General features: G+C 40.5%; 3 protein-coding genes and 1 pseudogene across 6 annotated transcripts; 1 reads left to right on the plus strand and 3 right to left on the minus strand.

Annotated features, from left to right (window-relative positions):
* The first annotated feature begins 544 nt into the window (after nt 1-544).
* Nucleotides 545-4,071, plus strand: LOC131324535 (probable acylpyruvase FAHD1, mitochondrial). 4 transcript variants are annotated; one of them, XM_058356516.1, is made up of 8 exons: nt 545-795; nt 1,289-1,454; nt 2,181-2,233; nt 2,505-2,594; nt 3,218-3,268; nt 3,399-3,516; nt 3,616-3,732; nt 3,884-4,071. In XM_058356516.1, the coding sequence occupies exons 1-7, from the start codon at nt 595-597 to the stop codon at nt 3,720-3,722; spliced, it is 786 nt and encodes a 261-aa protein (XP_058212499.1). In that variant the 5' UTR covers nt 545-594; the 3' UTR covers nt 3,723-3,732; nt 3,884-4,071. The 4 variants fall into 4 exon arrangements, with proteins under 4 accessions (XP_058212499.1, XP_058212498.1, XP_058212501.1 ...); XM_058356518.1 differs by having other exon boundaries at nt 547-795; nt 2,532-2,594; XM_058356515.1 differs by having other exon boundaries at nt 3,616-4,071.
* A 903-nt stretch (nt 4,072-4,974) lies between these two features.
* Nucleotides 4,975-7,393, minus strand: LOC131324533 (uncharacterized). The gene is made up of 3 exons (XM_058356514.1): nt 6,832-7,393; nt 6,276-6,517; nt 4,975-5,457 (listed from the first exon to the last, which is right to left on the minus strand). Exons 1-3 carry the CDS (start codon nt 7,303-7,305, stop codon nt 5,184-5,186), a joined length of 990 nt encoding a protein of 329 aa, XP_058212497.1. The 5' UTR covers nt 7,306-7,393; the 3' UTR covers nt 4,975-5,183.
* Nucleotides 7,394-7,996: 603 nt separating this feature from the next.
* LOC131324534 (uncharacterized) lies at nt 7,997-14,054 on the minus strand (annotated as a pseudogene).
* Nucleotides 14,055-14,980: 926 nt separating this feature from the next.
* LOC131324538 (putative pectinesterase/pectinesterase inhibitor 28) lies at nt 14,981-17,660 on the minus strand. The gene is made up of 3 exons (XM_058356519.1): nt 17,100-17,660; nt 16,083-16,686; nt 14,981-15,862 (listed from the first exon to the last, which is right to left on the minus strand). The coding sequence occupies exons 1-3, from the start codon at nt 17,517-17,519 to the stop codon at nt 15,162-15,164; spliced, it is 1,725 nt and encodes a 574-aa protein (XP_058212502.1). The 5' UTR covers nt 17,520-17,660; the 3' UTR covers nt 14,981-15,161.
* Between the last annotated feature and the right edge of the window lie 3,279 nt (nt 17,661-20,939).

A 20,939-nucleotide genomic window follows, 5' to 3' on the forward strand; every position in this document is an offset into this window, starting at 1 on the left:
TCTCAGTTAGATGCTCACCTTGGGTCCCACATAATAATTCGAGCTATTCGTTTTGTTTCAACAATTTTAGTAATATACCCTGTGAAGAATAAGTTCGTTCAAATTGTCTACAATTGTCTACCAACCCTCTCTGCTAGATGCTCACTTAGGGTCTCACATAATAATTCGAGCCGTTCATTTTTATTTTGACAATTTTAGTAATATCCCCTGTGAAGAATAAGTTCGTCCAGAGTGCGTGATCAATTTGTTCAATTTTTAGTTTAGAAGAAAATACATTATTAACGTATTTCTTGGCTGCCTTTAAGAATTGGAAAGTGATTTTGTCACTTCGTGAATTGATAACCGCACTGTCAAAGGGGAGTGCCAAAATCAATCCCGTGAGGACTGTGGTTATCAATTTGGAAAGTGTCAAAATCAATTCCGAAGAATTTTTGCTTTTTGGATTCCAATGGCAGTTGACATAGTTCTGGCAGCAGTTAAAATCGTCCTGGCAGTAGCACTAGCACTACCTTTCATTTCAATCGAAGTACCAACTGTAATAAGTAGAAAAAAACAGAGACGTCCTGAATTAGCACATATATACATACACACGAGATGTATACAAGTCAGCCACTGCTCGGACGCCTCGGACTAGCAGCCGCCACCAAGATCGTTGCTTGGAAGGCGGCTGCGAACATGTCGACGGCCACCCCATCGCCGCCGTACGAGAAGCTTCTGAGCTTGGGAACCAAGATCGTCGCCGTCGGCCGTAACTACGCCGCTCACGCCAAAGAACTCGGCAACGCCGTTCCCAAGGTCTCTCTCTCCTCCTTTCTCACTCTAAAAAGCCCCTTCCGGATCCCGAATTTCAACCTAGACAATACAATCGCATACTTATATGCCTAAACTACGATAGATTCATTGTGTACTTCCGCGTATATGTGTTTGTATGTGTAGGTACACACATGTAGGGCTGCTAAATGAACCAAATCAAACTCGTGTTCACTCCTAAAAACTGGTTCAAGATTAGTTTGTTACGTAAACAAACCAAGCTCCAACAATTTTTTTTTGAAGCTGGTTGAAGTTTTAAACCGAGCTCAAACAAGCTTCTATGCAGCTCGTTTGGCCTATGTATATGGAGCTATTCGAGATCAGCTCGATTAAAGTTTGTTTGAGATCGGTTTGTCTGATAAAAAAGCAAACCTTGAACATGTTTTTTAAACTCTTAAAACCAAGCTTGATCAAACCACCTACTTGGCTTTTTCGACTCGTTTGTCGCCCCTAAGTATATGTTAATGGATATTTGCAGGAACCGGTGTTGTTTCTGAAGCCGACGTCGTCTTACTTGGAAAATGGCGGGATGATTGAGATTCCAGAGCCGTTGGAGTCGTTGGATCATGAGGTGGAGCTTGCAGTTGTAATCAGTAAAAAAGCTCGTGATGTTCCAGAGGCCACTGCTATGGACTATGTTGGAGGTTTTAATTTAACTGCATTCCTGCTTTCCTTTTTTAAAATCAATAATATACCATACAATTATGTTTGTGAATTCTAAGAATTGTATTTTGTATGAGCTTCTGCCATTTGATTCCACAATGTATGAATAATGTTATATTTTCCACGGTATCAGAATTCATGACTCCTAACTGCAAATAATTCATTATACATAACTAAAATAGGAATAATCCGTTTTGTTTTCCCATCTAGTTATCGGACCAGTTTGGGAACATTTATCGACTTTATGACATAGCTTCCAAGTTTTGAGTATGACAAGGTAGAGCGGTGCTCTTATTGGAGAATTTGGTTCCCTTAGAAGTCAGAACTAGAATTTGGTAATCACAAATGTTTGTGTTGTTAGATAGAGTCTAACACTCTTCGTGGTAGCATGCTTAACATTTCTTGAGTAGATTTTATGGCTTAAAGTTCTAATGGTAGATCACTATCAGTCCGTCATCAGGGTAAGATTATGCAAGTGAAGATCTTTTTCCAGATCTCATGATAAATCAATGCATCTACTGGTGCATTTTACTGTATTCCTTCCCACTTTACATCTGCGAGGGAATTTATATGGCTACCGAGTATCACTCTTACATGTCATGACTTATGGAGTACATAATTCTCGCTATGGAGAAAAGGGTTCGTCCTTCACTGTTAGTACTGTAAAATAACATCTACGAACTCAGAATGGGCTCTGTGTCTAACAGGTTATGCACTTGGACTTGATATGACTGCCAGGGAAATTCAAGCTTCTGCAAAGGTGAGACTTTTGTGCCTTTAGCCTTTAGTAAAGAATATTAGGTGGTAAACCTTTTCATGAACTATGTATAAACACACTTTTAATAGATTTCAAAATATAGTAATGACTTGGTTTCGTTTTGAACCTGGTTTTCCAATAAAGTGATAAGATTTTCAATCTTTTTTCTGTTGATTTGCCAAAAAGAACTATATCTTAGCATTTCCGTAAGCCGTTTTTGTGATTATCATTACAATTGCTTTGGAATCAACCGTTATTTTTCTTAGCCGTTAAGGTATCTCTTTTTCATTACATATGCCAGTCTGCAGGTCTTCCATGGACTAAAGCCAAAGGGCAGGACACGTTCACACCAATTAGCTTTGTTGTAAGAGAACTGACTTTCGATCTTGTGTAGTCTTGTCATTATTGCTGATATTTTTTTGTTTCCTTTTCTATTGGGAAGATTGATTACTCACAAATTAAAATCAGACTGGGTGGCAACTGTGTTGTACCCAAATTGACAGATATTTGCACTCACAAAGATTCATTGTTTAGTCAGTTGGTTTGTTTGTTCTTTTTTTTTTCCTTTTGTTGAAAGGGAAGGCGGAGGTGTCATGTGGGATGGTGGAATTACGTGACTGATGTTAATTAAAGTTTACTTAATTGGTGGGTGAATGTAGGTTCAAACTATAGGCGAAAGAAAGTGGGGAATTTTTTGAAAAATGAAAAGTTGAGAGGAAGCATGTCATAAACCTTTCCTATAGTTAGTAGAATAGATGTTATACATAAGCTCAATTTGTTCCACGTCGTACCTACATGGGATTGATGCACAGGGGGCTCTGGAATATAACTGAAGTGGCAGTGGTATCAAGGTCTGAATAAAAGGATACAGAAATATGATAACATGTATTGGCATGGTTGCTCTTGAGTTTCCTTTTCATGGGCATGCTATCAGATGTAGACTTTCAACTTATTCTATTGGTTGACAGCCTAAAATTCTCTCTGCAGCTACCCAAATCCGTTGTGCTCGACCCTCATAACCTAGAATTGTGGTTAAAGGTATCATTTTCATGCTTTCTTTTCTTCATTGTGCTTTTTATTTCCTAGATTTTTTTTGAAGAGGTTTTATTTCCTAGATTGATTAACTCACTTCCAAACTGCTTACTGTATGCATGTTTTATCTTCTCAGGTAGATGGAGAGATTCGACAGAAAGGCTCAACAGAGGATATGATATTTAAGATCCCTTATCTGATTAGCCACATAAGCTCCATTATGACTCTTCTTGAAGGAGATGTTATTCTAACAGGTAGAGAGGGTTGCACGTTTTCTTTTTTAAGTTTAGCTACTAGCAAACGCGTAGCCGTACAATGAATTTTAAAATGTTAACTAAGCCAGAAATATTCAGGCACACCTCAAGGCTGTGGCCCCGTCAAAGCAGGGCAAAAGATTACTGCTGGCATAACAGGCCTCCTGGATGTTCATTTTGATGTTGGACACCGCAAACGGCCTTAGAGCAATTGAGGTAAAGGCATCCACGAGATGCTGTGGCTGGGCAGCTAGTGTAGTGTAGCAATGCGTTGCAACTACTTAATTCTAATGTCAACAATGCGGTTGATGCCAGGTAATCCAAGCTTTGATTTCATAGAATGATAGTATTTGTTTTCTCAATGTAGGGCAACACCAAATAAACTTGTTGATTGTCATTCTACTTGAGCCCCTTACCATGGAGATCAATATAGTTGCCTGAAGAACTTTTGTACTTGGCTTCACATTTTTCATGTACAATAATCAAAATGCTCTCCTGGAGTTGACATGCAAGCTATTTATGTACTAGTGAATATGAATTCTGTTATCTAGGGCATATTATGCTTGCATAATTATTCTGTTGTTAAAATTGCCACCATTCATAAATCATATAAGATGGTGGTAACTACGATTTGTAGCTCCAGAGTTTTTGTTAAGAATTCAGCAACTACCAATATATTGTGAAGACCACTATGATTCGGCGAGCATTTTTGGTAGGCAATAGAGGCTGCAATTCTGATATGTCCTTGGTTTTATGATGTGATTTTTTACTTCAGATGGTAACCATCTTATGTTAGGATAAAAATGAAATTAGGACCATTTTCATCCGTATCCTTAGCAAACCATCTTTATCCTACGGATAAACCATAAGGAGGAGGAGGAACATGTGAGATCAAGTCCTACATCTGGTCCTAAATCTCACTAATCCAACCCTTTTTCAAAGGCTTGGGTTTTGTGAACCTTAATGGAATGTGATACTAATTTCTCTTGAGTTTCTTGGGGTATGAGTGACTCAACGTCGTGATCTATACTTTGAAGTAAAATCAAGTCCGAGGTTCATATCAATTTGTGATAGGCCTAGCTTGATTTTAGCCAAGCCACCCTATGATCCAATAGGTTGGAGAGAACCCACAGTGTATCGAAGTAACTAAAGGAGACAGGTTGGGTGAAGCAGCAAAGCAGGCAAGAGGAGATGATTTTGGGTTCACGCCTGGTCGAACCACAAGTATGATTTGGAGGATAAGTTTTTATTTTTTTAAGACAAATGCAAGCTTATCATGTAGTTACCAATCTGATATCAGATTCTCATAATTTTTGCACATGGTTGATCTTCTCAATGGCTCTGCAAGATGAGCAATTTAGATATTGGGATGAACCCACAATTTTCCAATTGTATCGCTCAGTTCAATCCAATTTATGAATTGTAGACAAGCCTGATTCTAGTAATGTTACGCCAGCATTTGGCAGAAAATGACAGTTTTATTTAGATCGATATCAATGTCGATTAATATTAACTTGTCCAAGATTAGCTTACAAACCCTTCGGTTATATTAAATTAATTATCCTGAAACTTTAGAAGAGCACGATGACAATATAACAACACACGATCACACAAACACTCGTTTAATCACAAATAACGAAAAATACACAATGACAGGAACACCCGCTTTAAGCCACAGAACATGGAGAAGAAGCTGAGAACTTGTGGAAGAAGTCAAGAATGTGTTTGTTGATTTCCTCAGGCTTCTCCTCATGGATGAAATGGGCTACACCTTTCAGTACCACTACTTCCTGCAAGAATGGAACATCTTTCTTGAACCCTCCCTTGTTTATGTAATCTTTGGTGCCAGGTGAATTATAGGTCAGGTCAAGGTCACCCACTAGGAATTTCACTGGTACTTTCACTTGAGCCCCTGTCCATGGCGCTGTTAGTTCCCAATTTCTGCAATAAAAAGATAACCATGTAAGTATAAGTTGATTTAGATTGCCTGTTCCATGATACCATCTATAAAAAAATCTTGTACAATCTAGGACGTGTAGGTAAATATTGCGAAGAAATAGAAATTTCAAAAAGAGAGAACTATGAAATGGAAAAGAAAACTGTAATGGACATGTAATGCATGGGCAGAGGGTCTCACCCAACAAGAGAGAAAAACACAAAAAAACACAACCAAACACGATCATATAATGCAAAAACAAGGAGTAAATAGACATGCATTATGTAATGCAAGAGAGAGGAAAACGACGAAATGGATGTAATACGTGAGCGAGGGTCTCACTCCTCTTGTGTTACACATGTTGAATTAGGGTGAGATCTTAGGGGAAATTGTTGTTTGTTCGTAGAGCAATGCGCAATTCGCAAATGCCTCAAAAGTCACATAATCGCGTGGTCTCCTAGAATTAGGGTGGCCATCAAGTTATTGTGGGTCTGGAGGCATGGTCATTGACCCAGGAGCATTGATTAACTTCTCCAATTTTAGGGTTTCATTGGGACTGCTAAGCATGAGACCTTTATTTTGTAAGCCGAAGCTGATCGTACGCTAATTCCTTCCAAAGTTGCAATAAGAAATCGCTTCTTTTTGTCTTCCAAAATATACAAAAAGAGAAAAATTATGGTTGATATGTAACCCAAACTAGGCGTGTTAAATAGTTACTGTTTCTTCTGCTACTTAGATTTGATATTTTCAAGCTATTCGTGTTATTATGACTTACGAGAGACCAAAACTCAAGTTTAGAAAAGGAAGGAAGGAAGCTACTTACAGATCCAAAGCTCGATAGTAGTTCAAACCTCCGGTAAACCCACTCTGCTCGTATTTGCTAGTGTAATAGTCAAGATCTTCTTCTGACAACCAAGAGGGAAGGGGAATCGGAGCATCAGGAGAATCTCCAAACCCTTTTCCCTCAGGTAGAAACAGTGGACCAGGATTCCTGTAGGTCAGAAAATTCCTCAGAACCCTTTTAGTTCCCATCTCAGCAAACTCAGCTTCTATTTTCCCAGGTTCCTGCAAGAAAATTAAGCATTTGTTTGATTCATGAAAATTTAGATGATTTCCTATATGTGTCTATGATTGTGGTGGGTTCATTCCTAGATTAGTGATAGTGCATTAATGTAACTGGTCAGAGTTTCCCCGTGCATTATCTACGACACGGGATTAGTTATTCAGGGGTCTTGGGCGCCGTCCTAATACATCTCAACGTCGTTCAATCAAGTGGATTTCATACACTTATTGATGGGACCCGTAGGCACCGCCACGGAGTCGGCATGGACCATCCAATGATTTTCCTCACAACAGAAGTCAGAGAAAAGAGTGAGAACCTGAAATCTGCAGATATAATAGTCATTCCCATATCCAGCACGCAATGCTTCCAAAGGCTTCCTCACAGGGTTCCTCCGAGTAAAAACCACACTCATATTCACCAAAGCCTTAATCCTATCGGGCCTATAGAGGCAAAAAGCCCAAGCGATCATGGCGCCCCAATCGTGTCCCACCAGGAACACCTTCTCACCTCCCGGCGCGACCGCGTCGAGCAGCGCCACCAGGTCCCCCACCACGTGGAGGGACGTGTACGCGGCCCCGCCGGGCGGGGCGCCTGTGGTGTCGCCGTAGCCGCGGAGGTCGGGGGCGACGGCGCGGTAGCCGTGGGAGGCTAGGTAGAGGATCTGGTGGCGCCACGTGTACCAGAGCTCGGGGAAGCCGTGGAGGAGTAGGACCACTGGGCCTTGGCCCATTTCGGCGATGTGCATGTTTATGCCGTTCACGGTTACCGTCTTGTGCTGTATCCCCTCCATCTCTCTCTCTCTCTCTCTCTCTCTCTCTCTCAGTAAAAAACAGTTTTGTTGGATAGATTGGCCAATAAAACAGTTTTGATGATGTACAGAGGGGCTGTTTGGTCTCCCTGGAAAGGAAAAGAAAGCAAAGAAAGAAAGAATCTTAGAACACATGCTTCACGATTGGGAGAGAAAGGAACACTCAACGTTGGGCCATAGGTTTTTTCCATATATAGAATAGAATAAATAAAGCTTTTCAAAAGGAGTGGTTGGATTATCAGGATTTCCATTTGGGGCGACTCTTTTCGGAGAGATCAATTTTGTCTACTCGCCTTTAAAAGTTGGTGAACATTACCCATCATGTTTTCGGTCTTATTTCAATGATCAGAACGGTTGATCTCTTAGAATTTGATATTTTAACTGTCCTAGTTAAAAATTAGCTCAATCAGATAACAACAAGTGCTTGATATAGTCACCAAATTTTCAATTTAGGTGTTCGATGTGAATTTGAACTGAAAATTGTGTGATTTATTGAGGTTGATCATATGCCAATTAAGATGAACTTGCCAGATTAGCTTACAAGCCCTTCAATTTATTTATATTTAATACATAGAAATAGACATTCTAAAATTTTAGGAGAACACGATATAACAACACACAGTCACACAAACACTCATTTAAGTGAAATTATTATACAATTGTCCGTGGTACTATGGATCCCACATAAATGTATGGTTGTAGAGCGATTTGGAGCACCACGTAGCGGTGCTCTCAAACTGCTAAATAATTACTCCTCAAATCACAGATACATAATGACAGGAACACCCCTTAAGCTACACAACATGCGGTGCTTTCACACTACTAAATAATTACTCTTCAAATCACACATACACAATGACAGGAACACCCCTTAAGCTACACAACACGAAGAAGAAGCTGAGAACTTGTGGAAGAAGTCAAGAATGTGTTTGTTGATCTCATCAGGCTTCTCCTCATGGATGAAATGGGCCACACCTTTCATTACCGCTACTCCCTGCAAGAATGGCACATCTTTCTTGAACCCACCCTCGTGTATGTAATCCTTGGTGCCAGTTGAATTATAGGTCAGGTCAAGGTCACCCACTAGGAATTTCACTGGCACTTTCACTTGAGCCCCTGTCCATCGTGCTGTTAGTTCCCAATTTCTGCAATAAAGGTAAACATGGTACATATGTATGATCAGTTGATTTAGAATGCCATATCTTGGTTGGTAGCTATCGATACTCGCAAAGTTGGGACAGAAAAAGAATCACCGAGATTTCTTACCAGCAACTTTGATTGACATCGACGAGGGTAAAAACGATTCTCGAAAGATGTGTTCAATATTCGTGTTGATCACTAGAAACAACTCGTATGATCTAGGACGTGCAGGTAAATGTTGTGAGGAAATACAAAGCTCAACAAGGGAGGAAAATTATGGGCGTGTGTGGGGTGGGGGAAACCGCAATGAACATGCAATGCATGAACAGAGGGTCTCACCCGGCGAGAGAGATAAACACAAAAACAAAATGAAACGAACATATAGTGTGAAAACAAGGAAATGGACATGCATTATGTAATGCAAAAGAGAGGAAAACAACGAAATGGACATAATGCATGAACCAGTCTCACTTCTCATGTGTTACAAAAGAGAATAATTATGATTTGCAAGCCAAATTAGGCATCTTAAACAATGTGATTGTTTCTTCTGCTACTAGATTCGATATTTTCGAGCTATTCGTGTCACTATGACTTAAGAGAGACCAAAATTCGAGTTTAGTTAAGGAGGGAAGCTACTCACAGATCCAAAGCTCGATAGTAGTTCAAACCTCCGGTAAACCCGCTCTGCTCGTACTTGCTAGTGTAATAATCAAGATCTTCTTCGGACAACCAAGAGGGAAGGGGAATCGGAGCATCGGGCGAATCTCCGAACCCTTTTTCCCTTAGGTAGAAACAGCGGACCAGGATTTCGATATGTGAAGATATTCCTCAGAACTCTTTTAGTTCCTATCTCAGCAAACTCGGCTTCTATTTCCCCGGGTTCCTGCAAGAAAATTAAGTATTTTGTTCGATTCATGAAATTGCTTGAAATTAGATGATTACTGTCACGCCATCGATTTTCAACATAAATAAATAATCTTCTTTGATAAAAGATCCTCACATATCATAATTTATACCCAAAAGAGTTCCCATAGGTTAATCTCTACAAAACAAGTCCCCATGATTAGCGTTACACAACTTTGGCACTCCGGCCCCAAAGAAAAACTTAAATACATGTACAAACAAACCATTAAGTTACAAACGGTTTAGTTAAAAGAAATTTCTAGAATGTATAGTTACAAATCCATCTTTAACAAAATAAAGTCCTTTACAAACGATGATCAAATAACTAAAACAATTATCTTCCAAAAGTCTTTCACTTCCAAACACGCAATGCATGCAAGCTACTATCCAGCATTTGAACCTAAAAAGAAAGATTAAGTTGAGCTACACTAGCCTAGTAGAGAGTTCTATACTTAAACTATATGAAAATGCGAAGAAACATGCACCAAGGGTGAATGAATACAACAGAATACCAAAAATAATAATAATAATAATAATAGTAATAAGAGTCTTCTACCACGAAGGAGCACTTTACAACAAAACAAAGAAATCAAATATTATAAGAGTATCCTCAATAACTCACACGTCATCTAATGGTAGAAATCCACTCAAATCATTCTAACTAAACCACTGCTTGTCCTCAACCATCACTTGTCCAACACTATGCAAAATTAAATTCTCATATGTTACCTATTGTACCTCAATCTATAAGGATATATGATGATCAACCACTAACCATAATACAAGAGCAACAATAAATATGTACAACGAATACAAATGAACTAATGACAATGAATATGTCTCCCTGTAGAATAATATGAACATAACACTGAATTCTCTTTTAGAACATAATCAATTTGTCTTGTATTTCTCAAGTATTAATCATTTTCCCTTTCAATACAATATCGGGCATTTGGGATCCCGTGCGTCCACGAGAAACCTTTCGTTTATGTCCGGGCATTCGGGACCCCGTGCGTCCACTAGAAACCTTTTGTTTATGTCCGGGCATTCGGGACCCCGTGCGTCCACTAGAAACCTTTCATTTATGTCCGGGCATTCGGGACCCCGTGCATCCACTAGAAACCTTTCATTTATGTCCGGGCATTTGGGACCCCGTGCGTCACCTTTCATTTATGTTCGGGCATTTGGGACCCCGTGCGTCCACTGGAAACCTTTTATTTTTGTCCGGGCATTCGGGACCCCGTGCGTCCTCCAAAACCATTTCGTTCATGTCCGGGCATTCAGGACCCCGTGCATCCACTAAGAACCTTTTATTTATGTCCGGGCATTCGGGACCCCGTGCATCCACATCACATCATTTGTATCGCTTTTCCCCATGTATTTCCAAGACTCTAACTTGAAGAATGTAAATACGAGATATCGATGTTAAACAGACGGTTCACATATTAACTCCTACTTCCGTATTGTTCCAAAACTCGTTATCTAAGTTGATCCCTTGCACTGCATGGCATCAAGTGTAAACTGATCATATTTCATTCGTGATTTATCCAATTTTCTATTTAGCAATCAACCTCGGCGTTTAACAAGTTCATAACGTCTAATTCGTCATCCCATCATATTCTTCAATTCACAAATCTCAATATCACACCAGAAAATATATACATCAGACTTGCATTATCATATAAACATGTCTCAAAGCTCCCAAAATCACTATAATGCATAAACACAATTTGACATTATTTCAAGTTAATCTCCTATTTTGAATTCCCAAGAACAAGGGTCCGAAGACACGAGAGCAACTCAAGCAATCATTGAGATACAAGTAACCATGTTAAGTAGTGATTTGGAAGTGTCAAGGAGGTATTAAAAGTGATCGGGGGTCCAAACCATGGAAGATGAAACTTTTCAAAATTTTTCAGTTTGGTACATGTAGCAAGATTTAGGGTGCTACATGTACCCAGCGAACAGAAGATATAATTTGAGTTTGGTACACGTAGCAGTTAAGGATGCTACATGTAGCCAGCAAACAGAAGATACAATCTGAATTTGGTACATGTAGCAGAGTAAGGGTGCTACATGTAGCTAATGAACGAAAAATCAAAGAAATCTGGATTTGCTACATGTACCGGGGTAAATACTGGTACATGTAGCACCGGAATTTTTCAGCACGATTTGACAGCTTTCAAAGGTAAACACAAGGCTTCCAAACAATGATCCAAAGCAAGTTTTGGACACCGAATCAACCCATAAACATATAGAGAAAGATAGAAATCCTTACCTCGAGCATCAAAGCCGAACCCCACGAGAGATCGAGCTCTAGCTTCCAAAATCAACACTAAGAGCACTACACCTTCACCGAGAGCTAGCCGATGATGTACGATCTCCAATACGCGCGTAGATGATGGATTGGAGGTTGGTTGTCTTGGATTTTGAGTTTGGGGAGGACTTCTTGAGTGAAGGCGTGAGAGAGGGAGAGGAGCCGAGAGAGGGGAGGGAGGCCGGGAGGGGAGAGAGAGAATTTTGGGGAATTCTCTCCCCTACACACACACCCATACTTATATATAGTCACACACATCACAAATTGCACAAGCACCCCTCTACAAACAACCTTCCCACATTGACCCCAAATCAAATAATTCAATAAATCCCTCATTTATTCCATATTCTATCATTTGTAAATCCTTTAAACTATTTTTGAAAATACAGGTCTTTACAATTACCTATATGAGTATCATTAATTGGAGAAAATTTTCAGTACCGGTGGGTACCACGTGGCCGTGCCCACGTGGTATCCAAGCAGTCCATCCGGGCCATCCAAAAGTCTATTGGACGGCCCAGATTGAAACCCTCTCTCTCTCCTCTGATCACCCCACCACTCTCTCTCCTCTTTCTCTCTTCTTTTTTTCTCTCTCCAAATCCGACCAGTCCAAAACCGAAATGGATGGTCTGAATATGCCGAGCGGGCACCACGTTGTATCCATCAGGCGCTCAAAAATTTCTTCATTAATTGTGGTGGGTTCATTGCACTCCAATATTTTGACAGATCAGAGTTTTTTTTTTTTTTTTTGTAAACTCACACTCGTGATATAGCTCTCATGCATTATTGTCGAGAACAATTACCGGATTTTCTGATTTTCACCGTGCATATATATACTTTTTTTCTTTGATAACTCAAGCGTCCGGACCAACATGCACGTCATGGTGGTGCATGTACTCAGTAGCGGCGCCACATGTAGTCTACCATATATATATGGTCACTTGACCACCCCAAAGAATTATTATTACTTTTATTAATAATACATATAGAATTTTTAGGATAGCCCATGTTTTGAAGTAGTTTAAACAACCAGTCCATACATCAATGAATATCCACTTTACAAAATTTTGAACACCTTGTTCATACATCAATGACCACAATCAGTGGCAGAGTGGTATCCCTATTTTTTAACCATATTTTTAATATATAATAAGTCTTAAAAGATTAAATGCTCTAGTTTTTACTCCATTTGTACAGATGCGAAGATCTAACTCTTATGATCGTTTTATTTTAAAGTGTCTTAATTAATTTTTGCTTCTAGGGCTCTCTTAAGAGAGTCATAGAACCAAATGAAGAACATATATATAATTATGAGAACACTAGAGACAAATATTAATTATGACTCTTGAGGATAAAATTATCATAAAAATAACATCTTTGCACGGGTTCAAACGGATTAACAATTAGAGCATTTAATTTTTAATTATATAAATAGTGTTAGCCTCTTTGTTATTTTATTGCAATCTATATTGCTTTAAAAATAATCTCTTGATTTTTTTTTATAAAAAAAAACCCCGAATTGTTTGGCGGCACCTAGACAAGGCATGGCACTTGGTGGTGGGTCGTCGCCCGACTAGCACCGAGCCGAACGCCATTTAGAATACAATACTGTGTAGTACTCCTATATTGTAAGTTTTTTGTGAACACCCTCCCGAAAAATCTTACTTACATGTATACAACTCAACCAGGAATTTGTTCAAACAAAAAACAAACACAATCAGGAAAGATAAACAACCTGATTTCTGCAGACATAATAGTCATCCCCGTAAGCAGCCCGCAAAGCCTCAACGGGCTTCCTCCCAGGGTTCCTGCTCATAAAAGCCGCACTCATATTCACCAAAGCCTTGATCCTGTCGGGCCTGCGGAGGCAAAAAGCCCAAGCGATCATCGCGCCCCAGTCATGTCCCACCAAGAACACCTTCTCGTCTCGCGGCGCGACGGTGTCGAGCAGCGCCACCAGGTCCCCCACCACGTGGAGGGACGTGTATGCGGCGGCGTTGGGCGGCGCGCCGGTGGTGTCGCCGAAGCCGCGGAGGTTGGGGGCGACGGTGCGGTAGCCGTGGGAGGCTAGGTAGAGGATCTGGTGGCGCCACGTGTACCAGAGCTCGGGGAAGCCGTGGAGGAGGAGGACCACCGGGCCTTGGCCCATTTCCGCGATGTGCATGTTTATGCCGTTCACGGTTATGGTCTTGTGCTGTATTCCTTCCATCTCTCTCTCTCTCTCTCTCTCTAAGTTTGGATAGGATAGGTTGGTCAATAAAAGAGTTTAGATGTTTTACATGCATCAAGGAATATGGGGCTCCATCTCCAATTGATTCCAAAGAATTTTGGAGAGAAAGGAACACTCAAAGTTAGGCCATAGGGTGTCTCCATATAGAATAAAGCTTTCCAAAAAGGAATGGTTTGATTCTCATGATTTCCATTTGGGGAGACTCTTTTTGGAGAAGTCTTAATAGTTTAGCAATTGTTTTATCAATCCCAAGAAAAAATTTGGGTTGCATGACTAATGCGTGCTTGCAATAGATGTAGATATATAATACCAATGAGGCATTGGTTTGGTGGTGGAAAATCGGGTTTGATTGGATAAGGTCTTAGTTTGAGTCCCCTTTAGCTCCTTATTGGGGCCGAACATACTGTTAATGAGACATTAGCTTCGGTCTTGACGTAAGTGCAGAAAGTTCTCTACAGATAGTGGTGTGGTGCTACGGGGCAGTACTCCCTTGTGGAGACGGGGTACCATACGTGCATTTCTTTTTTGTTGCACCAAAAGATAACCGTGGGTATAGATTCTAGATTATTATTTCCGATACGATCCTACTGCAGATTATAGGTTATGAATTTTAGTAAAGTAGTTAAACATGCCTACTATAACTGTGAAATTCTGATTAAACTACACAAACCAATTATCAAAAATTCTCAAGAACGCAATTAAGTTAATTGTGATTGGGGTGTGTAGATTCAATGTTATACTAGCAGTAATTAATTCCACTACTCCTTATGTTTCAACAAAGAGCATTGCTACGTGCATAGATTTGCATACACAGATCCAGAAATAGAGATGTGTTTTGAACAGTTCAATACACCCGAATCCCTCCGCTTATTTTGTGGTGTTCTCAGGTATCGAATGGCCCATACACATCTGCGTCTCATTCTGTGCATGAGTTTGTTCCGTTCAACAAAAGCCACCCAACTACCAACCATCAAACGGGCTTAGCACTTCCTCACATCTTCCATATGGAAGGTGAGGGTTATCGAGTGACCAAAAAAAAAAAAAAAACTACCAAGCATCAAACGTAATTGAATAGAATATTAGCCAAATTTACTATTTTGATTTATATGTCAATTCTTTTACATCACAATATTATGATATGTATTGACACAACAGAAAAAAACATGACAACTTGGATTTTGATCAGTTGCCAATGATCTTGTAATTTCACCATGTCAAACAAAAATGAGAAGAAAAACCAAAAATCTATCAGACTTTTATCATGTCGGGAACATACGGGACTCCGGTGGCCGGAATCCAGGTATTTCCGTCGATGAACTTGCTAGGAGTGAAAGTCACAGCAACATCTGCAGTGATCTTCTTCTGGATACCTGCCCATTTAACCCTACCAGTCTTTTTCGCACCAGCACCCCTGTTGCTGTACTCTGCGTACCAAAGTGTGTCAAGGTTGATCGTCCCGATCCACGGTGCCCACCCCGTCGGGTCGATTATGCCTTCGATATCCGACTGCATGACTATTGTCCTCGAGAAGTTCTTCCAGGGCCGTCCCAGGTACGACTTGAACTCTGCCTGGACGGCCTGGTACTCGGGCGATGCCGTGATTGTGCAGTTCTGGAGGACGATTCCCGTGACCCCGCGCTTATCGGTCCTTCCCTGGGCCGTGACCATGCAACTTTGGTTCTCCAGCGGCTTGTTGATCACCAACTTGCAGTTTTGGAAAACCACCGCGGCGTCCCCAAAGATGAAGTCGACGGTGCCGGAGATGGTGCAGTCGCGGTAGAACTGCCTGTGGGCGTGGGCGTACAGGGTGTCCTGGTAGCCGTCGAGTTGGCAGTTGTACAGGATGGCGCGATCCGATGACACGCGGAGCGCGACGGCCTGATGTTTCTCTGCTCCTGCGCTGTTCTCGATCCCGATGTCCTTAGCCATGAAACGCTCTCCATCAGCGCCTGCATGTAATTTTACCAAAGCATTATCAAGAAACCTATTCTTAAGCACCACACAACTTTGTTGGAATGAACCTCACGAGAGTGAATGACAAAGGTCCTAGATAATAAATTTTTTGGGGTCCGATTTCCCCTGTCCCGAAAATTTCTGTGCCTTTGTGCTTGCCCTCGGCACAGGGGTTTTCGGCCTCGATTTTTCCCTAATGAGAGGTGGGCGACTTACACACTGTTGCAGTTTTATATGTATTGTAGCCTCCGATGTAGCTCCTGCTTCCAGTGATCTTGGTCTTGGTGGGGCCATCTCCAATCAAGAAAACATTGTCCATGCTCCTGGTGATATTTACATTCTCGGCATAAACACCAGCCTTGACGTAAATCACAAAAGTTGAGTTGCCGTTCTTAGGCACGTCAGCCAGAGCAGCATTGATGGTCTTGTACTTCCCGGACCCATCTTGAGCCACCACGACATTCGGCGTCACTGTCGCGGGAGTGGCCGAGAGGAGCCTCCGCCCTGCGTCGCCCACCCACGAGGGAACCCCGTCGGCGTCCACAACGGTTTTTGCATCGGTTTCTTCGGAGAGGAGGCGGCGCATGTTGGCCGGTAGCTGGAACGTCGACAGGACTTGGGAGAGCTCGGTCACGATGGCGAGGCCATTGCTGGTTAGCTCGCCCGAGAGTTGCAAGAGTTTCTTCATCTCCTCGCCGCTGTCTCCGGTGGTGTTTTCGAACCCGTCCAGGCAGGTTTGTTGGTAGGTGATGGAGGCCGAGAGCCAGGTTTTAAGGTCGGACATGTACTCGCTCATCTTTGAAACGTTGAACGAGCCGACCTGTTCCGGATGTAGTGAAGGCATAATGAGAACTCGCGGGCAAAAAAGGTATAATCTCAACAACCAAGTAAAAACCCATAAATATGCAAGATCAATCAAGTCATATCCGGGGATGTTGCAAAGCAGCTCCCTGTAGAGCGCTATAATGCACCACCACAGCCGTCTAAAGGTGTTTTCAACGGTCCGAATTAAAAAACGAACTCTTCCACCCTGTGGAATCTACGACACCATTCTGGGTGGTATGTGTGCACTTTGTGTGGTCACAAATTCAGACACAAATGTCCATCATTGATCTATATGCTCCGTAATGTGATTTACTATATGTTAGGGAACCACAAATAATTTTTCATGCATGCATGCACGTACTTGTGGGGTTCGTTCAAAATTTACAAACTCAAGTTTTCGGAACAAACCGTTGCGAAAGACTTCTTGAGATCATTAATGGAGAAATCCAACAGCTCTTGGCAATTCTCCAAAGCATCTTGCGCTCTCGGGTCCGTGGCCAGCTTATGAAGAAGGCTAGAGTTTTTAATCGCCTCATTAATATGATTGATTGTGACATTGAACGCCACCTGAACGAGCTTCTGGGGGTCAGTGGTATTTCCGGCCGCCCCCGATAGGGTTTCCTCGCACGTCTCCTTGTAATCCGTCGGCTGGCAAATCTGCTTCACGGCTTTCGCAGACGCCGAAATCTCGCTGCTGCTGCTGCTGCCAGTAGAAGAGTCGTTGCTGCTCGTGGCGGTCTTCCGGGTGGCAGTGACAGCCACTGCCACCACCATTGCCACCAACAGGATGGAAGAAACACCGAGGATCGCGGCCTTCTTTTTTGCCATTTTTATTTGTCTAAATTATCAATTTGAAAATGCAGGTTTCTGCTATATATATGAACAGAGCTTAATGGGGACCGATCTTGTGACCTTTGGAAAGAGTCTATGGTGCCCCTTGAGCTCTGGCTTGAATTTATGGAAATGGGGGAAGGGTACTTATAAAGTGAAATGTGAGGCTTAGAATGATTTTCTAAATTTGGGAGTCTCCTAAACTGAATTTTTGATTGAATGGATAGGTTTCATCTACAATATTTGACCCTTTGAGCATTTTTGTAGATTTTTTAAGCAGTTGTTAGCCATTCAAATTTTGATTTTGAAGGAGTGGTATAATTTATTTCACTTGAAGAAGCTTATGGGGAAAGATACACATGGCAAATTGAAGAAGTGGTGTTTATAAACCACTTGATATATTGATTTATTCGTGGAGTGTTTGAAATTCAGGATGTCGGGACTAGCTTTCAGGGTGTTTGGAATAGCTTTGGGATCTTTGTGGTGCACTAATTCACCGTGATTACAGTGCGCCTCAATAAGACAGTTCGAGATATCATGATTAAGATAAATTTCGTCAACCAAACTCTATTTTTAGGAAGTCAAGTTGCTCGGACATTAGTAGCTACATTAGTGGACATCTAGATCATATGTTTTTAAAAAATGGATGGTTAATGAGATTCAAACAATGAATTGTAAGGTAAATCTATTTTGATCATGTAATCATAAGTGTAGTTTGATCTGATATTAGTAGCTACATGATTGGACATCATATGTTTTTGCAAAATACAGTAGATACTATGATTTAGAAAATGAACCATAAGACAAATTTATCCTAGCCTAATCATCTGACTATTGGTCACTGAAGGACCTTACCGAGGCGCACTACAATTTCGTAGTGCATTTCATACGCTATAGGGAGTCAGGGACTCGGGATTCGTTTGAACTAGCTCACATGCATCTCGGCTAATCCTGAAACACCAATCTCACCTTCCGACATAAGTGGCAGGCCTATTATATCCGAAATAAATCCCTATATGGACAACCATTTTTGTGTTGCAGAATTTTCTTGTTGGTGTTGTAGATTTTGCCTAAAGATCTCCTTTCCATTGCCCGTTGTTTAATGAATTTGCTAACAATTATATGAACCTCGAAGCCACGAATTCAATCTATACCGGTCCAAATTAAATTGAGTGACTCGGTTTGATTTTCAAGATGTGTGGATATTGGTCATGGGTTGACAAACGAAAAACCAAATCGAATGATTTGGCCTTTGAATTTATGCTAATGGTTTTGGTTTCAAACCTATCTAACCTGGATGAATTCTCTATATAACGATATTTGGCACTGCTTGTTATATGCAACGATCTACATCGAACAACTTTTACTAGCGTTCTTTCTGGTCTTTGCCGTTGGAGAACTCAAAAGATTTCGTTTTAATTTCTTCACCAAATATATAGATTTCGTCTTACGTGGCATAATCCATTGCGAACTCAAAGGATTTATGGGATGTGTTCGTCTACCTAACGTGGCATAACTCCATCGCGAGTTTTCTGATTTTTGTTATCTTAACGATTTTTTCTTCGTCATTCTTCTCCAGAAAAAAAAAACCTCCATAGCGACTTGCGAGATATACAATTTGCGATTGATCGAGGACCATATCCTTGGATTCAGATCAAAGCCCAAGAGGTAATTGTCCAAATCCAATCCGCTTCCCCATTGATTTTATCTTGTTACCAAGTACAAAACTTACAGGGAAAAAACGAGTGATGATTAATCTATGGTCAGAAATGGAGTAAATTGTAAGCAGGAAAAATTAGGAGATCGAATAAAAGAAAAGGCAAAGGAGCAAAGGTACTTTTTGTCCCCCATAGTTCGGACATAAGAACCATGGTTTCTTTATTAACTATTTTGTGAACGCTTAGAATTTCTGAGTCAGGTAACGCTGACTTGTAACTCAAGTGAGGGTATTAAGTTGTTGGGTTATTGAGTTAACTCGCTCAAGCGTGTGATGCGATGAGTTTTGATATCGGACTTCCATGAGTTAACGGCTAGCCTTGAGCACCTATAAGTATCGGATTGAATTGATTTTTCGCAAGAGCCCTTGAAAAACTGTTTTATATTTAATAAAAGGTTTGGATTATTTGTATGAGATCCGTAGTGGAAAAAAGTAAAGCAATCTCTGGTGCTTTAGAGGGGTACAGAAAAGTTCACTTTCAACCACTTTCTAGGATATTCTTGTCAAGTGAACGCAAAAAAAGTATTTTTTTCCATTTTCTTGCATTTTCTACCATTATCTCGCTAATCAAACGAACCTGTAAATGTTACTTACAATGAAGCATTGGAGTCCGCTAATTATATGATTTTTGAGTGGGAATAAAACTGTGTAGAAGAATCTAAAGAATTGTTCAAAATATTTAGATATTTTGTTTTGAAGAGTTTAGATATTTGTCACATGTTGAATTGCGATTAAACAACCCTTTTTCAAAAATCCTAGTTCCAGAACCATCTTTTGAGTAGTATAAATAGGGATGAATGAGGATGGTGCCTAGTCATTTGGTATAAGAAAAGATATGAATGTTCAATACAAAATTTTGAAACGATTGGAGTTTTTTAAGTAAGATTATGATAAAATAGTTAACCAGGTGGTGCAAATCTGGCACGTCAATAGCTTCCAAGACACGAACGTCACTCAGGTGCAAGCAAGGTCTTTTAGCCACAAATAATTTCCCCTTAGTTACCTTATATTTGCTTGACTCATTGCTTCCAGCCCCTAAAGTTTTCACAAACACATGCCCGTACTCTAATGTCTTATTTTCATCAAGACATCCCATCGTTGACCTTCCATCTGAAATGAAAATTCTTGTTTTGTCACGTATCTTGAGAGGAAAATGGTCAGAGCACTTCAATTGTCTTTTGGATGTCAAACAGTTGCTGACAAGAATCTGCAGTACTAGTTTTTTAAAAAGAAAGATAGCAAGATACTTGTATCAACTTTGCTTTCGGTAATTTCGGTTATGGAACCACAGCTCAGTTCTGGTTTGACGACAAGAAATTGGAGCTGTATATTGAGAATATACGCCAGATTGACCTACACCGGCAACCTGATTCAAACGCACAGTTTCTGGTTTTTTAGGTATATGCATTCAATACCATTTGTTTTTTTCATGTACTATTGGTTCTAAATAATTTGATATAAATAATTTGAGATAGCTGTGGACTCTTGCTAAATCCATCCATTTCGTAGGTTAAAACTCCTGCCTTGATTTGGCTTTCAAATATGTGAAGTTAATTATATGTATCTTATTCTCCATAGAGATTTTCACAAGCATCATAGCTTACCTAGCTATTTCTACAACTAAATCTTTCAAATAGTCCAATCACTTTTCTGAAGTGACTAGTCCTAGATTCATTAACACCACATGACATAGATTGGTT

This window comes from Rhododendron vialii, chromosome 4a (genome assembly GCF_030253575.1).
Source record: "Rhododendron vialii isolate Sample 1 chromosome 4a, ASM3025357v1".
Classification (NCBI taxonomy): Eukaryota; Viridiplantae; Streptophyta; class Magnoliopsida; order Ericales; family Ericaceae; genus Rhododendron; species Rhododendron vialii.